General features: G+C 41.8%; 1 protein-coding gene across 1 annotated transcript in view; it reads right to left on the bottom strand.

Moving 5' to 3' along the window:
• Positions 1-1,689: 1,689 nt before the first annotated feature.
• Positions 1,690-17,955, bottom strand: part of LOC134670025 (unconventional myosin IC) — an 81,732-nt gene continuing 65,466 nt past the window's right edge. The window contains exons 7-22 of the mRNA XM_063527694.1: positions 16,808-17,017; positions 12,172-12,434; positions 10,796-10,965; positions 10,151-10,305; positions 8,981-9,121; positions 8,436-8,577; positions 7,875-7,992; positions 7,375-7,488; positions 6,893-7,134; positions 6,278-6,434; positions 5,591-5,703; positions 4,829-4,956; positions 4,196-4,414; positions 3,635-3,735; positions 2,657-2,759; positions 1,690-2,102 (exon numbers count right to left, since the gene is read on the bottom strand). Of these exons, the coding sequence (XP_063383764.1) occupies positions 2,088-2,102; positions 2,657-2,759; positions 3,635-3,735; positions 4,196-4,414; positions 4,829-4,956; positions 5,591-5,703; positions 6,278-6,434; positions 6,893-7,134; positions 7,375-7,488; positions 7,875-7,992; positions 8,436-8,577; positions 8,981-9,121; positions 10,151-10,305; positions 10,796-10,965; positions 12,172-12,434; positions 16,808-17,017 (2,391 nt within the window). The 3' untranslated portion in view covers positions 1,690-2,087. The remainder of the gene's footprint in view (positions 2,103-2,656; positions 2,760-3,634; positions 3,736-4,195; positions 4,415-4,828; positions 4,957-5,590; positions 5,704-6,277; positions 6,435-6,892; positions 7,135-7,374; positions 7,489-7,874; positions 7,993-8,435; positions 8,578-8,980; positions 9,122-10,150; positions 10,306-10,795; positions 10,966-12,171; positions 12,435-16,807; positions 17,018-17,955) is intronic.

Below are 17,955 nucleotides of genomic sequence, written 5' to 3'. Positions count from 1 at the left end.
TTCAAAAGGAATAGTTCAAAAACTACTGAACGGATTTTCAAGCGGTTTACACCCGTGAATAGAGTGATTCTTTAGGGAAGTTTTAGATGTATAATGTGTGAAGGTTTTGTGTAACCCGTGCGAAGCCGGGGCAGGTCGCTAGTTTTAATAAAAGACCATTTATCAAAATACATTTATTTGCTCAATGACTATTAAGGCACTAGCTTAAATCTCCAAGGCACATTTTCGCATGTAACCATTCAACTATGGCTAAAATGTTGAAGTGAAACCGACACACACAAGTTAGGTCAGTGGGGGACACTCCAACGATCGGCCATTCTCGGCTCCGTTCGGCTCAGAGGGCCTACCGCGAACCACGTTGGACGTGTTACCTCATTGTCGCACATACGTGCGAATTCACAAGTACGACAGAGAGACAACGCGTCGAACGTGGTTCGCGGTAGGCCCTCAGCACTGCACCGAGCAATTATTAGGGTTGGCACAACTTGACGTCCCTTTGCGTGCACGACCATAGATAAGATAATGACTTGGATTTTGACGGGCCTAAATAGCCGAAAGGGATAGTGCCATACATGAATCGCTGGCAAACTTAGGTCTTGTAGGATGTGTCCTTTCTGTAAGGTAGTACTATTATTTATTGTGTGGTTAAGTACATACACAAATAATAAATACCTTTAGTGTGTGTAGGTTCCAGTTCTTGTTTTTAATACAGGTGCGTAAAGAATTTAAAGTGCCAGTTAGTAGAAAATATTATTAACTACAAGATAGATAGGCACCTTCGATTCAGCTTACATCTCGATACAGCAAAATGTATCATACAAACTAGGATTTAAGGTTGAATTTTAATTGCAAATAAATATGTAACAATGCAAAAAATCCAAATCTTTCTGACACATTTTGCAATCCTTACGTACCTAGTTTATGGCATACAAAAAGTTAACTTAAGTACTTTGTACGTAGATTTATAAAATTATCTCACTATCGAATATAAATATGTATAAATTTATATATGTTTGGAATTACCTCCATACAAAAAACTTCATTCGTATAATAACATATTATAACAGAAAAACAATGCATTAGAAAAAGTATAAAATAAAGGAAGGTTTACACTCAGCAAGTGACTTGCCTAAAACCACGAGTATGATGAAAATACACGGTAGGTAAACTTATAAGGATGTTCTGACCGAGTTGCCATAGCAACTATGTCGAATGATCCTATGGATGTCGATCAGTGTTTCCGTTTCCTGTAAATTATTTTTTAGAACACCGTTTCTGATAACTCTTCTAAAAAGAGGAAGGAAAGATTTCTCAACATTAGGTAATTCTATTTCTTTTGAATTTTTATTTTTACTTGCATTATTGTGTCACTATATTTGACCAAAAGTCTAGTCACTTGCATAATGTAAACCCGCCATTAGAAAATTTGATTATATACTTGGTCAAGCAGATCTTGTCAGTAGAAAAAGGCGTCTTTGAAAAATGTAGGCGCAGCGATAGCGTCTCATAGAAAATTTGAATTTCGCGCCTTTTTCTACTGACAAGATTTGCTTGACCATCAATAAATAATAAGTATTTTATACACAAACGGTTCAATAATAATAATAATTTACAAGCGGAAGTCTCGTTCTAACACATAGGGTTAGAAAGAGACTTCCGCTTGTAAATTGTAACTTGTAGCTTTATAAAATAGGCCACAGATATCAGTAATCATGAATTGTTTTCTTAGGTTATCTAGGAAAAATATCTATATCCTGTCAAACATTTTCAATCACAAATATTCAATGGGAAAATTTTAGTTTTTTTTCTACTGACGGAAATGGCTTGACAGACTATATTACATTAGGTACTTGAATAAAAATGGCCCTGCCATATCATAAAAGGCACTTTCGGTTGACTGATTTTGCAAAGGTCTAACTCGTTTGTTCAAATTTCGACTTTATTCTCCAACACTAAGGTTCACTTTCAAGATATAGAAATTTCAAAGTCGGTTTAGATATAAATAAATTACGGATCGTTGAAAATAAATATAAATAAGAGCAAATAATAGTCGTTGCTCTCAATAATCTCAATACTGGTCGGTGCGTTTAGGGAGAGGCCACCTGTGAACAAAATTAAAGTTAAATATACAAAACATGATAAACTTAACTGCCCTTAAAGGTGCTATCACTAGTATAATTAATTAAATCTTTAAAGGGCGGAATTCTTTGCTAATTTGACAATTTAAGCAATTTAAGGAAAAAAATGATTTGTGCTAAAAGAAACTGAGGGTATCTACATTGGTAAATGATTATTGTTAGTCACCACTAGATGTCACATTCCGCTAACAGTACATAGTATTTGATTACTAATTTACTAACAACTTGCAAGTCTACTAGTTTTCGATTTTTTAATTATCTACATATTTAATTTCTTTAATGCACAAAAGAAAAACTTGTCGTACAGAAATCAGACTTAATGCCAAAAGGCTTTTTTCCAGTCTACTCTGGTACTATGTTGGTATAATGTTTCCCATACTTTTGGTAAGTAGGTACGTAAGTACCATGTCACTTATCAATACCGCTTGTTAAGTTAAGTGATTGATATTTCGAGTATAAAAGACAAAAGAAGTAGTGTGTATTGCGTGTTTGTCTGGAGGTCTACTGAGTCAACCCACCACGAGCAGGTTGCCGCTCTTGGCGCGCTGGATGGCGGGCTGCGGCCCGTTGATCACCTCGATGGTGCCGCCCTGCTTGCCGTTCACCAGGTCGTGCGCGATGCTGCAAAATATATCTTATGTTAATATATATATGTAAAGGATAAATGTATTAATTAAAACAGAGATTAAAAAATGATCATAAGTCTAAACCTAAATTAGCCTGAGGCATTGTTCCCAGGACACAGGCCGCGTTCCCCCTCTGCACAGCAAGGCTGAGTTTTTGCGCAAAAAATGCGCCTGCTCATAGGTCGCCAGAAACCCAGACTATTAGTTTGGTTGAAATTTCTTTTACTAGGTTTTTGGTGTCTGACGACCAAGGACCGAAAGTCTCATTCGCAAGTACCGCAAATGCAGCTTTCGAGTGGCTTTTAGTCACGTCTTGATGCATACTGTTCAATGTAGGTACCTAAACTAACATACAAGTGAATTCGCGAATGTTTGTATAATTATGATCCTTCGAACCGGATAAAAAAATGAACGTAAGTAGTGTCCGCCTAAGGTGAACTACACCGATTAGCTAACAAGCGTCATAGTGTACAAGAGCCACCAGAAACAAATACCTATGAAAATATGACGTCACACACCACATGACATACGAAAATATGATGCCACACTTTGTCACGAAGTCGGTGAAGAGATAGCTTAGACGCAGAGTCGTCTTAAACTATGCTGGGACCCTTGGGCACATAAGAATTTGGGGCCCTTTTGGAAAGTAAAGAAAGCGAATTAAACTAACATTTTTCTATGATCTTCTATTTATTATGAGTAATCAAATATATTGTTTCTGCAGACAGTAATGACAGATCCTTCGGGGCCCCTAAGGATGGGGGCCTTGGGCACGGGTCCCGTGTGCCCTTATGTTAAAGACGGTACTGGTTAGATTAGAGGGATTCTGCGAAGCTTTTGTGACAGTTAGGTGATTGAATGGTAACTTACGTCCTAGTGTCAACAATTTCGATGAGCTCGGGCTTCTTGGTGTAGTCGGTGACGATGGTCAGCGACTCGATCAGCTCCGGCACTGAGATGATCAGGTCACCCTGTCAAACAAATTCGTTTTTATAAGATAACATAAAATTAAGCGGCCGCTCGCAAAACCGATGGCCACTGGGGCAGAAAGGCTTTTTAGTGGCGACCGCGAATCGAAGACGCAATAAAAAAGCCTAATATAACAAGGTGGATCCATGAACTCTCGCACGGCCGATCGTTGCAGAGGTTCTTGAGGAGGTTTATATCCAGCGGAGGACACCTAGCTATCAGTCTCATTGGTGACGATGACCCTCAGTTTGTCAAGCGGCAGACGGTGTTTCAGCTTGAATGTCTTCCGTTCAGAATGAGAGGTGAGTAGTGCTTACCTCGTCTTTCTTCAGCTCCTGCGGAATCTTGATCAACACCAAGCTATCCGTCTCATTGGTGACGATGACCCTCAGTTTGTCAAGCGGCAGCCGGTGTTTGAGCTTGAAGTACCTCCATTCAGAGTGAGAGGTGAGTAGTGCTTACCTTGTCTTTCTTCAGCTCCTGCGGAATCTTGATCAACACCAAGCTATCCGTCTCATTGGTGACGATGACCCTCAGCTTGTCAAGCGGCAGCCGGTGTTTAAGCTTGAAGGTCTTTCGTCCAGCGGCGTCTAGGACATACAATGCCTTGTCGGAGGCGAGAAGTGCGCGCTCGCGGGGCTTGTAGCCTCGGCGGTCGTATTTGATGGCTTCGCTGGAATACTGAAAAGTAACAATGACATCGCTGAAGTCCGAACGAGAAATATTTACAAATAATAAAATGTTTATCTAAATGAATGCTTCTCCCCCTCCCCTTGGCCATAGATCATATCAATCACATCAACGCCCCCCTCCCCCCAGCCCATCAGCTTGCAATGCCCTTGCGCCTCAGTACAAAATGGATCTTACCAGAATAGAAACAAAACTGGGGTTGGATAACGGCCGGTAGTTATAAAGCCGGTAGTAGCCTACAACTGACGCACAGTCGTCCTCAAAACGACGATGAAGGACCGCCCCTCGTGGGGCGCGAATGGACACTGTTCTCCGCAGGACAAAGCGGACGAGATCCCTCACTGCAGAAGGGTGTCAAAAGAAACCCACTACTACTAGAAACAAGACAAGTATATAAGTACGTACGATGAGTTTCTCGCCAGTAGGCCACGCCGCAGAGGCCATGAAGGTCCCGCGTAGAACTTGCAGGTCGCTGCTGAGGCGGTCCACTACGAAGCGATTACGCACGCTGGCTGGGTAGCTGTTCTTCTGGCCTGTTACATTCAAAATCCACGGTGGATTAAGGGAACTCCTTAAATCTTATAGACAGATCTTAGAGATGATATGGTTTGATGGGGTAAGATAACATTGGGGTAGAGCAATACTTGTGGAATCCTCATACTGTTTCTCATGACACGTAGTTCACGTTCGATTAATTGTTTTCTTAGTTTACGTTGCTAAGGAATTTATGTTTATAAAAGTAGTTGAAGTACAACGGAACTGGTTACGAGTATGATGACCATAAATGATCAACGGAATGTAAATAACTACGAGTACCTAATTACATGAATGTGTAATGTCAACCTTATGCCTGTCCCAGTATGAATTGTCAACCACTACACGGCTCTGTAATGAGTCTTCGATCCCGTGACCCATACACGGGGCACGGACAGTGAACGTGTTAAAGAGCACTAACAATTGTGTGCGTTTTTTTTAACCCTTCATATGTATAAACATTGATCAGTGCAAACAAATTTAAACCTATTGTATTAAACAAAGGATTTAAATTTGTGCGCACTGACCAGTGCTTAGACATACGAAGGGTTAATGATCGTAAACCTTATTCCAAAGATATAAGGTCTATCAATGGACAATTAAGGATGTTGCTGTACATGGATATGGGCTTACCCTTGAACATGTTCTCGGCGAGAACCTTGAGCTCGAACTGTTTCTTGTCCTCCGGCGACAGCGCCAGGCGGTACTTGCGGGAGAGAAGTGCACGGTGCAGCCTTTGCAGCTCTCTGAAATAGGGTCGTAATCAGATATGTTTTAAGCCTAGACTATTGCTATAATTATTCTAGCTGGGATGGAGACATGGACTCTTTAAATCCGGAGTAACTTTCTCCAACACTGTGGTATTCCTTGGATGTAATGCCCTGGGTGTAAAGGCTGGTCGAAAGGTGTCGTGTCGGAGTTCCGGGGCAAACTGCCGAATCCGATACAAGAGCAGCCGATGCAACGGAGCCACGCCGTTTTGTCGACTAAATAGTGTTTAGTTTTAAGTTTATAAAATACATATGTATGTTAGTCTGTAAGGTATTTGTAATATGGGCCATGTTGTCTGACTTAAATAAAAAAAAGACTTTACTGTCTGCTATCCAGGACTTGGATCATTTTCGTCGTATTGCCAGAAAAGATAGCAACAACTTCGAACAACTGTTGGTTAAATACTGAAAAAGAGAGCGTGGTGGAAGAGTGCATGGATGATAAACACCGATGAGATCTGATCGGATTTGAGTAATTTTTAGTGTACCGCACAAAATTTTGTTCGCGGTACACTTATGGGATCACTTAGAGATAGATGAATGGCCTTACTTGGAAGCCTCCTGGCACGTGGCGGGCGGGACCGGCCAGCTGAGGTCCAGGATCTTGGTGGGCAGTCTGGTGGCAAGCCGCTTCAGCCAGTGCACCTTCGCGATCCCCAGGAACCGGCGGTTCTCCGGCGTCTCAGGGCCGTTGCGGGTGATGAAGCCTGGAAGTTGTAAAAAGTTATTTTACGAGGTCATATTGTGTGCTACACAATCGACTAACATATTGAAACGGTGTTTTTTTGTTGGTTCGATTCCACACATCAGTATCAGGCTATCTTGAGACCAGGATAAGGAGAAGGAGGCGGTGGGGGATTAGAAAAGAATGAAAGATGACAGGAGGAGGACATCGGACGGGGATAACCAGTATATACAAGTAAAAGTAAAAAACACCTCAGTCTGTAAAAGAACACCTTTGATGAAAGCTCTTATTTTAATACTTCCAGCAGTCTTCATTCTTTCAGCCAGCAGTCGGCCACCTTATACTCACTTTTGAATGACAATGGCGGCTGCCCTCATCTTCAGCTACTTCTTGATATGGAGGTGGTGGAGGTGATAAAACCATGCCAGAATTTTGATCAAATGGCTAAAGAATCAAGGTTGTAATTAGACAATAAAGTACCTTTGATGAAAGCCCTGATAACTTCAGCAGCCTTCTTTCTCCTAGCCAGCAACCTCTGTGCCAGGAACCGCCGCACCCACTTCTGGATGATAATGGCCGCTGCCCTCATCTTCTGGTACTGCTTCCGCTGCCAGTAGCCGCGCCAACGGCTCTGGATGATGGTCGCAATGTCGTTCTTCTTAATTTGAAAGGCGTCTTCTGTCTCGAAGAGAGTCTTCGGGAAGCGGATGAAGATTTTTGTGCTGGTGAAGAGATTTGAGAGATTTTAATAATTACCTAAGTACATCATTTAAGACGGTATCCGAGTGTATCCTTTTTAAAAGCATCGGCTCTACATAGCTAATCTTACTTTACTGTAGGTACACTTTAATTTATTTTAAACGGGAACGCTGTGGACTGACCTATGTAACAAAGTTCTTAGATTGGCGCGACCGTTCGTTATTGATCTGAAGATCCTAACACTGAGGAAGTCTTGTACTCACTTGCCCATCCTGTACTCCTCGCGCTCGTAGTTCATGACTTCAACGAGCTTGCGCACACCGTCGCTTGCGGGCCCACGCCACACCGGCCACGTCTCCGCGCACAGGCACTTGTACCTAAACAAAGAGATCAGTTACAAATATGTCCAGATAAGATAAACTTTTCTGGCCCTAAACATTTCTACGGTCTCTATCAGATTTCATCGATTTCTAAGATTAGACAACCTCCCCCCCTAGATATGGTGCCCTAAACCTAAAATCAGTTGTCAAGGGATTCTTGAAAATTACGTTGACGGTCATAATAGCAAGTTTACATTTAATGATAACTAAAAATACATCAAGAATCTTCAAAAATCTTCTCAAAGAAAGATCAAAAGATCAAAAAGAAAGAAAGAAAATAAGAGGGAAAGAAGAAGCTCTTTGAAAAGATTTTTTCAAAGATCTTCTTTGAATCAAGGGACCACTTTTGATTTGTGCCGGTAAAGTCGGTATAATTTGATTACCTCTCGAGGAAGGCCTCATAAGTGCGCCTGTAGGCGAAGCCGGCGCGGCGCACGCGCAGGTTCTCCATCAGACCGAGGTACTTCACTTGGTGAGAGATCAGCTTGTCGTCCATTTGCACTGTGAACAATAACAAGTTGTAAGTTTTCCTTTAAAAATCGCGTGAGATTTTTCATTTGAACATTCCTCTAAGGCCCACTTGCACCATTCCACTAACTCGGAGTTAACCAGTTAAACCTGGAGATACCATGGTTACCAGGTTACCAGTTAAAATTTGACACTAGGTTAACCGCTTAACCCCGAATTAGTAGGTTGGTGCAAGGAGGCCTAAGTGGGTTAAACTTAGTAGGTACTCGTAACTACCATTTTTCATGGCACAATGCATTGGCTCACTCCTTTCTATCTAGAGAGAAGGGAGTGTCTTGGGGACAGTGATAGGAGGAGATGACCCTAACCAGCCCAAACTATACCCAGGACAGAAGCAAGAGGTACAATATTATTCGAGCTCTACTCTGGACGAGACTGGATGATGGATACTCATAGGAAGAAGAAGAATTTCTTACTAGGCATCTTGAAGTCATTAGGCTTAATGCAGCGGATGTAAGACGGCTCCTTGCTGCTGAGGATCTTAATGAGGTCGTTGAGGGAGTTCTTGAACTGCGTGATGGCGGTTTCGGGCCTCTTCTTGCTGGCCAGGTTGGCGTCCTGTTGGTACAAATATACGAATTAGCTAGAAGAAAGGCCTTACCAAGTTAAATATTATTTATACCATGTTTTATATATCTTTTTTGGACTTGCTCGACGGTGTACCTAAAAGGCTGCATTTTGTTCGCCAAACGCACATCGTACTGTGGGTAATGCTGTTACGTGAGTGGTTGGATAATTAATTGTTAAGGATGCACAAAGTTATTTTTTTTAAATATACAGAGAATACAACACAAGCCTTCTTGAGCTTACCGTGGGGCTTAGTCAATTTGTGTAAAAAAAATGTCCTATAATATTTATTTAATAAGACTTTTTTTATCATGAAGATGGTGCGGAAGCAGTTTATCGCCTCCTTTCTGGATTAAACCACAGGAATCGGATTAAAATAGAAGTATAATATCACCTTGAAGCATTGTTCGACGATGGTGTTCCCGCTAGTAGCCATGAGGGCCTGAATGTCGCGGAACAGAAGATCGTTGTTCTTTTCGAGGAAGGTCTTCACGCTGTACGTCACTTCACCCGCGTAATGGACGATGCAGAATTCCTGTCAATATATACATGAATGAGTTTTATAATACTGGTCCAAAATCCTAAAACAGAAGAAACATCCCTAGAAATTTTGGTTGGTTTTAAACACGTTTTAAACCACCATCACTACACCTCTTAAATGCGATTTATCATACCTAGGTATCATACCAATTGGTAGAAGCTATCAAATTTAATGTAGGTATAGCGTACGCTACACGCGCTTCATTATTTTATAAGCGATCGTGCTGTAGCACAAAGGATTACTCACGCTAGAACGGTCCGGGCCCGGGCCGGGGCGTCCGACACTTCAGCCGGCCTAGCCATGGTTACAATCGCTATCGCTTCGACAACGAAACGCTTTGTGTCTCTCTATCACTCTTCCATATTAGTGCGACAGTGACAGTTGCGTTTCGATCGCTACGGAGCGTAAGCGATTGGCATTTTGGCTACGCGGCCAGTTTTCTATAAAAAGCGTCACGTGATCACCGTCACCTGTCATAGAAAAAAAAAGTGTCGGACGCCCCGGCTCCGGACCGTTCTAGCGTGAGTCATCCTCAACGCTTAAAGTTCTTGGCATTCAAAAGAGAGAAACTTACATCTCGTCCCATCAGCTTCTGCGTCTTGGTGTCGATATCGGCGGCCGATCGTAAGATCAGGCATATCGTGAAATTCCTAGGCATATCGTGAAACGTGAAAATCTTTGACTCGTTCCCTGAGTCGACGGAGCTCCGCTACGCGGGGCTCCTATTTCTGGGCAGTTTGCCCTTCGAGCATTTGAAGCAACCTAACGAACCTATCTTACCTATATATTATATTGGTTTAATGTGACTATCCTCAAAACAATACACAGGAACATTACGATCTGCCTGATCTTACGACCGGCCGCCGACATCGACATTGCGATGATCCTTGTAGTGCTTATAATGTCCGGACGCTGGTTCAGTTTCTAGAGGAAGTTGCCGTCCGTAGCACCTCCAGGCCGCCGCCACTTGTCCAAGATCGAGATATGCCTGGTGAACAACAGGAAATTGGGCTGTGAACTTACATCTCGTCCCATCAGTTTCTGCGTCTTGGTGTCGACATTGCGATGACTCTTGTAGTGTTTGTGTTTGTCCAGACGCTGGTTCAGTTTCTCGAGTAAGCTAGCGTCCGTAGCATCTCCTGGCCTTAAGCACTCATCGTCCAGGATTGAGATAATACCTGGTGAATAAGACAATCGGCCTGTCACGTGCGTCATGATTTGTCTTAATGGTAGCAATAGGCTATTTATTTGAAGATTAGAATGATTGATATATTTATTAATGACCAAATTCATTTAATTTTTTTAATACATATAAATTTATTTCTAATCCATTTAATTTTTTTAATATATATAAATAGATATATATATTTAGCACTATATAACATATAAAAAGGAAACAAACTTAAAATTTCGCAGCAGGTACGCGACAGCTTTTTACTGATAGTCAGAAGTGAAAATCAATGTTGCTTTGTGTTTGGTAGGTAACATCGCGAATATCTAGTATTTCTACAGCAATTATCGGCATTCGACAGAGGGCGCGCTAGTATGAGAGGACCCGATAAACTGTTAACACTAATCAGTTAATTTACTTAGTTATACTTTTATTTCGTAAAAGTTAGACGCCTCAAGGCACTCAATACGTCTCATCTGTTCGTATATGCAGTATACCTTGATGCCGAGCCTCAATAAGGTCGCAGATGACAATGTTGTTGAAGTAGACCACTGGCTCCCACTCGATGCCCTCGCGGAGGTACTCTTCTTGCTCCTGCTTGAGGGTCAGCTGGATGAACAGCTGCTGCAGCTTTTCATTGCAGTAGTTGATGCAGAACTGCTCGAAGCTGGAAGGAAAACAGGACGTGTGAAGTTCTTAGAAGACATATGTTCATAGAGATAGTAACTTGTCAAAAGAAAGCTGCATGATATGTTTATTTTTCTAACACCTCTTGCTGTTTATAAAGAACCCAATTATGACATTGACAATTGAGACATCGTATTCAAATTGGCAATAATTATTCTAGACCTTCAGTCCGTTACTTTCAGTGATCGAAAGTGATAGTCCGGTATCAGGAGGATATAATATAACGTGGTATATTTGATTTAGTATCGGTCAAAATGTAATAAAGTTGACTCTACGAAAGGAAAGATGTCATTGACTTTTAGAATCGATATGATGCAAACGCAAACATCACTTTTCATTTCATATTAGGTAAACAAGGATGTTCATGTTAGGTCAACAGAGATATGTAGGTATCATGTAACCAGCTAAAGCTGTGGGTGTTTATCAGTTCATAACTATTCTATTACTTATCGTGATATCACACGATAAACACGTTTATCGGTGGGATGACGCATTCTCATCATTTATGGGAACATTAATCATACGTGTGGTCGTGTGGTGGAATTTTTTGGAATTCTATTGCATTTCACTGAGTCTGAGTACCTATGTCTCGACGGGTCACATGTTGAAAAGCGAAGGGAACGGTGGGAATGATGAGTAAATAAAATTTACTACCTCCACACCATGCTGACATTAGACACACTCACCAGTTCTTAGGGAAGATCTCGAACATAGATTAGTAATGTTATTCTCGAAGCCATAGATATCTAGAATGCCGATAACGGAATCCCTGTCCCCAAACTGAGCCACGGCCAGCGAAGCATTCAGTCTCTTCCACAAGCCAGCTAAAGTGTTTATCATAGACGGCTTTGACAAGGGCAAAATGAGCTTGCTGGACTAGACCATCATCATCTGAGGCATTACAGCCGCGGGTGGGCCTTAGCCTGGTCAAGCAAGTCTCTCCAGTCCGATCTGTTTGTGGCCTTCCTTCTCCAACTTTTCACTCCCAAGATCCTGATGTCCTGGTATACGCCATCCAACCATCTGAGCTTGGGCCTGCCTTTACCTCTGCGGCCCTCCGGTCGGCCTTCTAGAAGGCGCTTGGGTACTCTGGCCTCGTCCATTCGTATCACGTGCCCTGCCCATCGCAGGCGTCAGGCGACTAGACCATAGCTGACATTACACACACAAACCAAAAGGTACTCACCAGTTCTTAGGGAAGATCTCGAATCCGTAGATATCCAGAATGCCGATAACGGAGTCCCTATCTCCAAACTGAGCGGGGGCCAGCGAGGCATTCAGTCTCTTCACAAGCCAGCTGAAGTGCTTGTCATAGATGGCTTTGGCGAGGGCGTCTCTGGCGAACTGAGCTTGCTCGACATCTAAGGGTGTGTTGACGACATCACCGCGCGCGTCGATCGTGCGACTGGTGAGGACTGAACGCAGTTTCGTGGAGTCCACTTTGAGGAGCTGGGGAGAAGACAGTCGATTAAAACGTGTTGTTCCTTTATGTACTACTCGTATTTGTGGACACAGTCACGTCCATTGTTTCTTTATACTATTCTTAGAAATTCGTGTTGACTTTTATGGAATTGATTATACTTATTATACTTAATGCACAATGAGTAGGTATAACTATAGCCCTTACACTTTATCATTCTCAAGGTTAAATCGGCATATCACTTGCCATCAGACAGCTTTTATTAGCCACCTACGTGGTATAGAAAAAAACCGGCCAAGTGCGACTCGGACTCGCGCACGAAGGGTTCCGTACCATTACGCAAAAAACGGAAAAAAAAATCACGTTTGTTGTATGGGAGCCCCACTTAAATATATATTTCATTTTGTTTTTATTATTTGTTGTTATAGCAGCAACATATCATCTGTGAAAATTTCAACTGTCTAGCTATCACGGTTCTCGAGCTACGGCCTGGTGACATACAGATAGACAGACGGACGGACGGACGGAAGGACGGACGGACAGCGGAGTTTTAGTAATAGTATAACCCATTTCGGTTCGTTAAAAGTTTTGAAGTACGGACTCGAATATGGTTACTTAATGAGTCTAGCAACGCAGATTGATCAGAACTCAATTGATTACGCGTTTGTGATCAACTAAAGTACATGCTGCCATCAGCTGATGTCGTGGCTCATGGCACTCCTAACGAGTTAGAAAATAATGAATCAAATAAATTAACTGGTCCACAACATTCAGTCGTGTAGATCGTGGTACTGGCGTGACGTGAGGACTCAATGAGTTCAGTATAATTTAGACACTTGAGATGCCTACAGACTACAGTCGAATAGAAAAGGAGTCGCAATATCAATCGGTAATAAATAGTTTTGAAATTATTTTGATATCAAGAACAAGGCAAATAGGTATAGGTATCTAAATTATTTTCGTGTAAACGAAGCATTATTATATAATTTGGCTAAATTATTCATTTCCCCGGATTTCCTTATCGAAAAGATTGTGTGAGGAATTTAGAGTCGATAAATATATTAAGAGTCACAAGAACTTAGCTGTCGTCATACAATCTCATCATCATCATCGGTATGGTGTCATTTTAAAACGATATACTGAAATAACATGACATTTCGCATGAAAATTTAAGTAATATGTGTGTATTATGTTAGTTGCCTGGATTATAATTAGGTTAGCAACAATTTAAATTTATTTTAATTTTAATTTTCTTATAGTTTTAGTATTCGTAGATCTCTATTCGACGCGCACTAAAGTGATATAGGGATACGATTTTTTTTTTAGTCATAATTCCCTTTTCCACTCGTCTGTACCCACTCACAGATGCGTGAGGAGCGGTCATCTTGACTACCGCAGCGAAATGATAAACATCGCCGAGCCGTGATTACGATTAGGTACGAGAATACACGATCTATTGCCAATAGTTCATTTGATTCTAAACTGCCGGCCTAGCCAAGGTTACAATCGCTATCGCTTCGATAACGAAAAGCATTATGTCTCTCTATCACTCTTCCATATAAGTACGACAGTGACAGTTGCGTTTCGATCGCTACGGAGCGTAAGCGATCGGCGTCTTGGCTACGCGGCCTGAGTTGCGAAAAAGTCCCGTACTTAAAACTGTTAGAAAGGATTGGTTGAACTAAATTCTAGAGGTGCAACGGATAGTTGTTTGGCCGGATACCGGATACCGGATATTTGGCCTGACCATTGGCCGAATATCCGGTATCCGGCCGCCGAATACTCGGCCAGCGGAACTATACCTACATTTCACTACGTTTCCTAGTAAACGTTCGCGCGGACTCATTTCTAGGTTCGAAATGAGTGCGCGTGCAAGTCAGTGGAATGATTAAATTGTTTTAAAATAATAAACAAGTACGATTATGACCGTGTCTGTTTCTTAAATCCAATTTGTTTACTCCGAAATCAAGCAATTTTACTATCCGGTATCCGGCCGGATAGTAAAATAATGGCCGGATAGGAGGGATACCGAATAGTAACCGGATATCCGGTGCATCTCTGCTAAATTCTACAAATACCTATTCGCAGAAAAAAATGTCGCGTCATATTAACTTCTGTGTGAATTCGGTAAGTATATTTGTCTTGTGTCGAAAGGATAAATTCTTTAACAATTATCGAAAAATTACATTCTCTTTTTGTTTTTAGTTTTGAAATATTTTTGTTGACTCAGTTTGATATTTCTATGAGTGCTTATTTTGAGTCCCGTGCAAGCGAAAGATTCTATAAAATAATTTAGAATCTTGAGCGTAGTAAGGGACTCAAAAAGCGCACGAGATGTAAATAACTTTGATCTCGTGTAGTACACAATATTTTTCACGAGCAGTGAGAACATACCTACCTATTAGACAACTTGAAAAATGTAATCCTTCTTCATCAGTTCATCACTTAATACCTGCACTCATGTTTTCTTAAGATATACAAATAATATTATTCATCATATAGTACTTACAACGTTTATTCTGCAACAGACCTTAGAATGCGTAAGACCTATGTGTTACAAGGTATTGCAATACATTAGGTCCAGATTACTTTTAACAAACACGTCTGACTACGCACGTCATACATATTTATTGACGGAATGGTCCTTCGGCATTTGTTTGTACATACAATAGTTATAATGCAGGAAAACCTTAAAAGGAAATTATGCGGCTGAAATTGTACTTACTCAATGTGTTTATGCCACTGAATCACTTTATGTAAATAACATAATAATGACTATTTACCAAAGCAAATTAACCGATTAACATGTAAATTGGCACGCGTTATAGATTCCCTCCAAATCTTTAAGTGCTGTCAGCCTCAACTCCGTCAAACTTTTCATAAATTTATTAATTTTATTATGATTTGATGATATTTAGATGCAGGCACACAAATCTGGATTTTTTTTTGATGACCCAGGGGGAATCCCTTATGGATCCCACTGACCCGAGAGAAGCCCAGGGCGTAAGTATGTCCGACTGGCACTAAACCCCTGGAGTGTTCCGCCGAGCTAGCGCTTTACAAAGCACCTCACAGGCCTACACGCGGGGTTTCGGCAACTCGATTGTAGATACCCTATTCGCGTTGATGGGGGTTTTAAAAAAAAATGTTACTTTTTTTTCTAAAAATGGTACTAGTTTCCGGGTCATTAAGACTCATAATCACGAGTACTATTGAATGAGACAAAGAAATAGGTGTCCCCAGTTTTACACATATAAATTTTGGGTGTCAGTTTTGTAACGGTCCTTACGAAATGTACGTGAAAATACGTTACAAAACTGAAAAATTTTTGGGACACATTTTTTTCTTTTTCAACCGATAGTCCTCATGATTCTGAGTAGAAATAACCCAAAAGGTGATGGAATTTCGAGTTACACTTTTAAATGAATATGCCCTGATACCGGCGTTGGTATAGGTACCCATCCTTACCTCAGCCACATTTCCGCTGTTAGCGTCATGCGTCAAGATCTCCGCATTACCCTTTTTGTTCTGCACAAACTTGACGTTGCCGAGATGGAGCACACTGGCAACTATCTGGAAGATCTCGGCCTGCTCAGCCTCGCCGATCTCGATGACCTTCATCGCGTCGCGGATGGTGCGGAACTGGTCGGCGTCGTTTATCTTGGATGCTTGTGTGTTTTGGTATAGATACCCATTTCTTACCTCAGCCACATTTCCACTGTTAGCGTCATGCGTCAAAATCTCCGCATTACGCTTTTTGTTCTGCACAAACTTGACGTTGCCGAGATGGAGCACACTGGCAACTATCTGGAAGATCTCAGCCTGCTCAGCCTCGCCGATCTCGATGATCTTCATGGCGTCGCGGATGGTGCGGAACTGCTCGGCGTCGTTTATCTTGGATGCTTGTGTGTTTTGGTATAGATACCCATCCTTACCTCAGGCACGTTTCCGCTGTTAGCGTCATGCGTCAAGATCTCCGCATTACCCTTTTTGTTCTGCACAAACTTGACGTTGCCGAGATGGAGCACACTGGCAACTATCTGGAAGATCTCGGCCTGCTCAGCCTCGCCGATCTCGATGACCTTCATCGCGTCGCGGATGGTGCGGAACTGGTCGGCGTCGTTTATCTTGGATGCTTGTGTGTTTTGGTATAGATACCCATTTCTTACCTCAGCCACATTTCCACTGTTAGCGTCATGCGTCAAAATCTCCGCATTACGCTTTTTGTTCTGCACAAACTTGACGTTGCCGAGATGGAGCACACTGGCAACTATCTGGAAGATCTCAGCCTGCTCAGCCTCGCCGATCTCGATGATCTTCATGGCGTCGCGGATGGTGCGGAACTGCTCGGCGTCGTTTATCTTGGATGCTTGTGTGTTTTGGTATAGATACCCATCCTTACCTCAGCCACGTTTCCGCTGTTAGCGTCATGCGTCAAGATCTCCGCATTACCCTTTTCGTTCTGCACAAACTTGACGTTGCCGAGATGGAGCACACTGGCAACTATCTGGAAGATCTCGGCCTGCTCAACCTCGCCGATCTCGATGACCTTCATCGCGTCGCGGATGGTGCGGAACTGGTCGGCGTCGTTTATCTTGGATGCTTGTGTGTGCTGGAATGGAAGGAATATGTTATACCAGTTGCCAGAAAATATCTCCAGAGCTGGAATGGAAAGAATATGTTACGAGTTGCCAGAAAATAATTTCGGAACTGTAATCGAATGAGACTGATTTGAAGATTTTAAAGCACGTTCCCAATTCGTCGGGACTGGTATGTTGGATTTGCTGTGGAAAATCATAAAATAATGGCATACGCTTTTAAGAAATCGATACTTTAATGTTAAAAGTTGTTGAAAGAAACCTTTTCGTGGCATTGTATAAGAAGACAGAAAGCATTCTTCTACCAAAGTGAAAGATGGAAACTAATTGATGTGTTGATTTATGGCACAAAATAAATTTCTAATAAGTTTTCTCTAAAAAGCTAGGTTATGTACTTAAAGGTTGACTCACGCTAGACCGGGTCGGGGCCGGGCCGGAGCTTCCGGAGCGTCGTTTTCGATGGAAAGCACCACATGATCACCGATCAGCCGTCATAGAAAATGAAACGTCGGACGCCTCGGCAAGGGTACGGCCCGGTCTAGCGTGAGTCATCTTTATTTCATATAACAGGCTCGTATGCAGCAAAACACATAAATTGACAAAAGTGTCTTATCTCTAGTCTAGATGATTGGGCAAGCATTTTCTATGAATGGTCATCTTACCGAATCCGTAGTGTTGCAGAACTTGTAAGCCTCTGGTCACAAAACAGATAAGTACAGAAGTCAATCACATGTATGTACTTTACTTTTCATACCTACGCTCGGCGGTCGCTCTAGGGTTATGCACAAAAAACTATCGTGGTTAGTGACACTCGTATCTATCGTATCGTATCTCGTATCTAGTTGTTTGATTTATTTTTGAGAATGAAACGAGAAGAATGTAAATATAAAATAATAACATTAATAACTCAAATAGGTATTTTAATTTCAATGTTATTGTTATATTTATTGCA

The sequence above is a fragment of the Cydia fagiglandana genome, chromosome 13, assembly GCF_963556715.1.
Source record: "Cydia fagiglandana chromosome 13, ilCydFagi1.1, whole genome shotgun sequence".
Classification (NCBI taxonomy): Eukaryota; Metazoa; Arthropoda; class Insecta; order Lepidoptera; family Tortricidae; genus Cydia; species Cydia fagiglandana.
The sequence above is the reverse complement of the archived record's forward strand: the minus strand, read 5'-3'. Positions and strand labels throughout refer to the sequence as shown.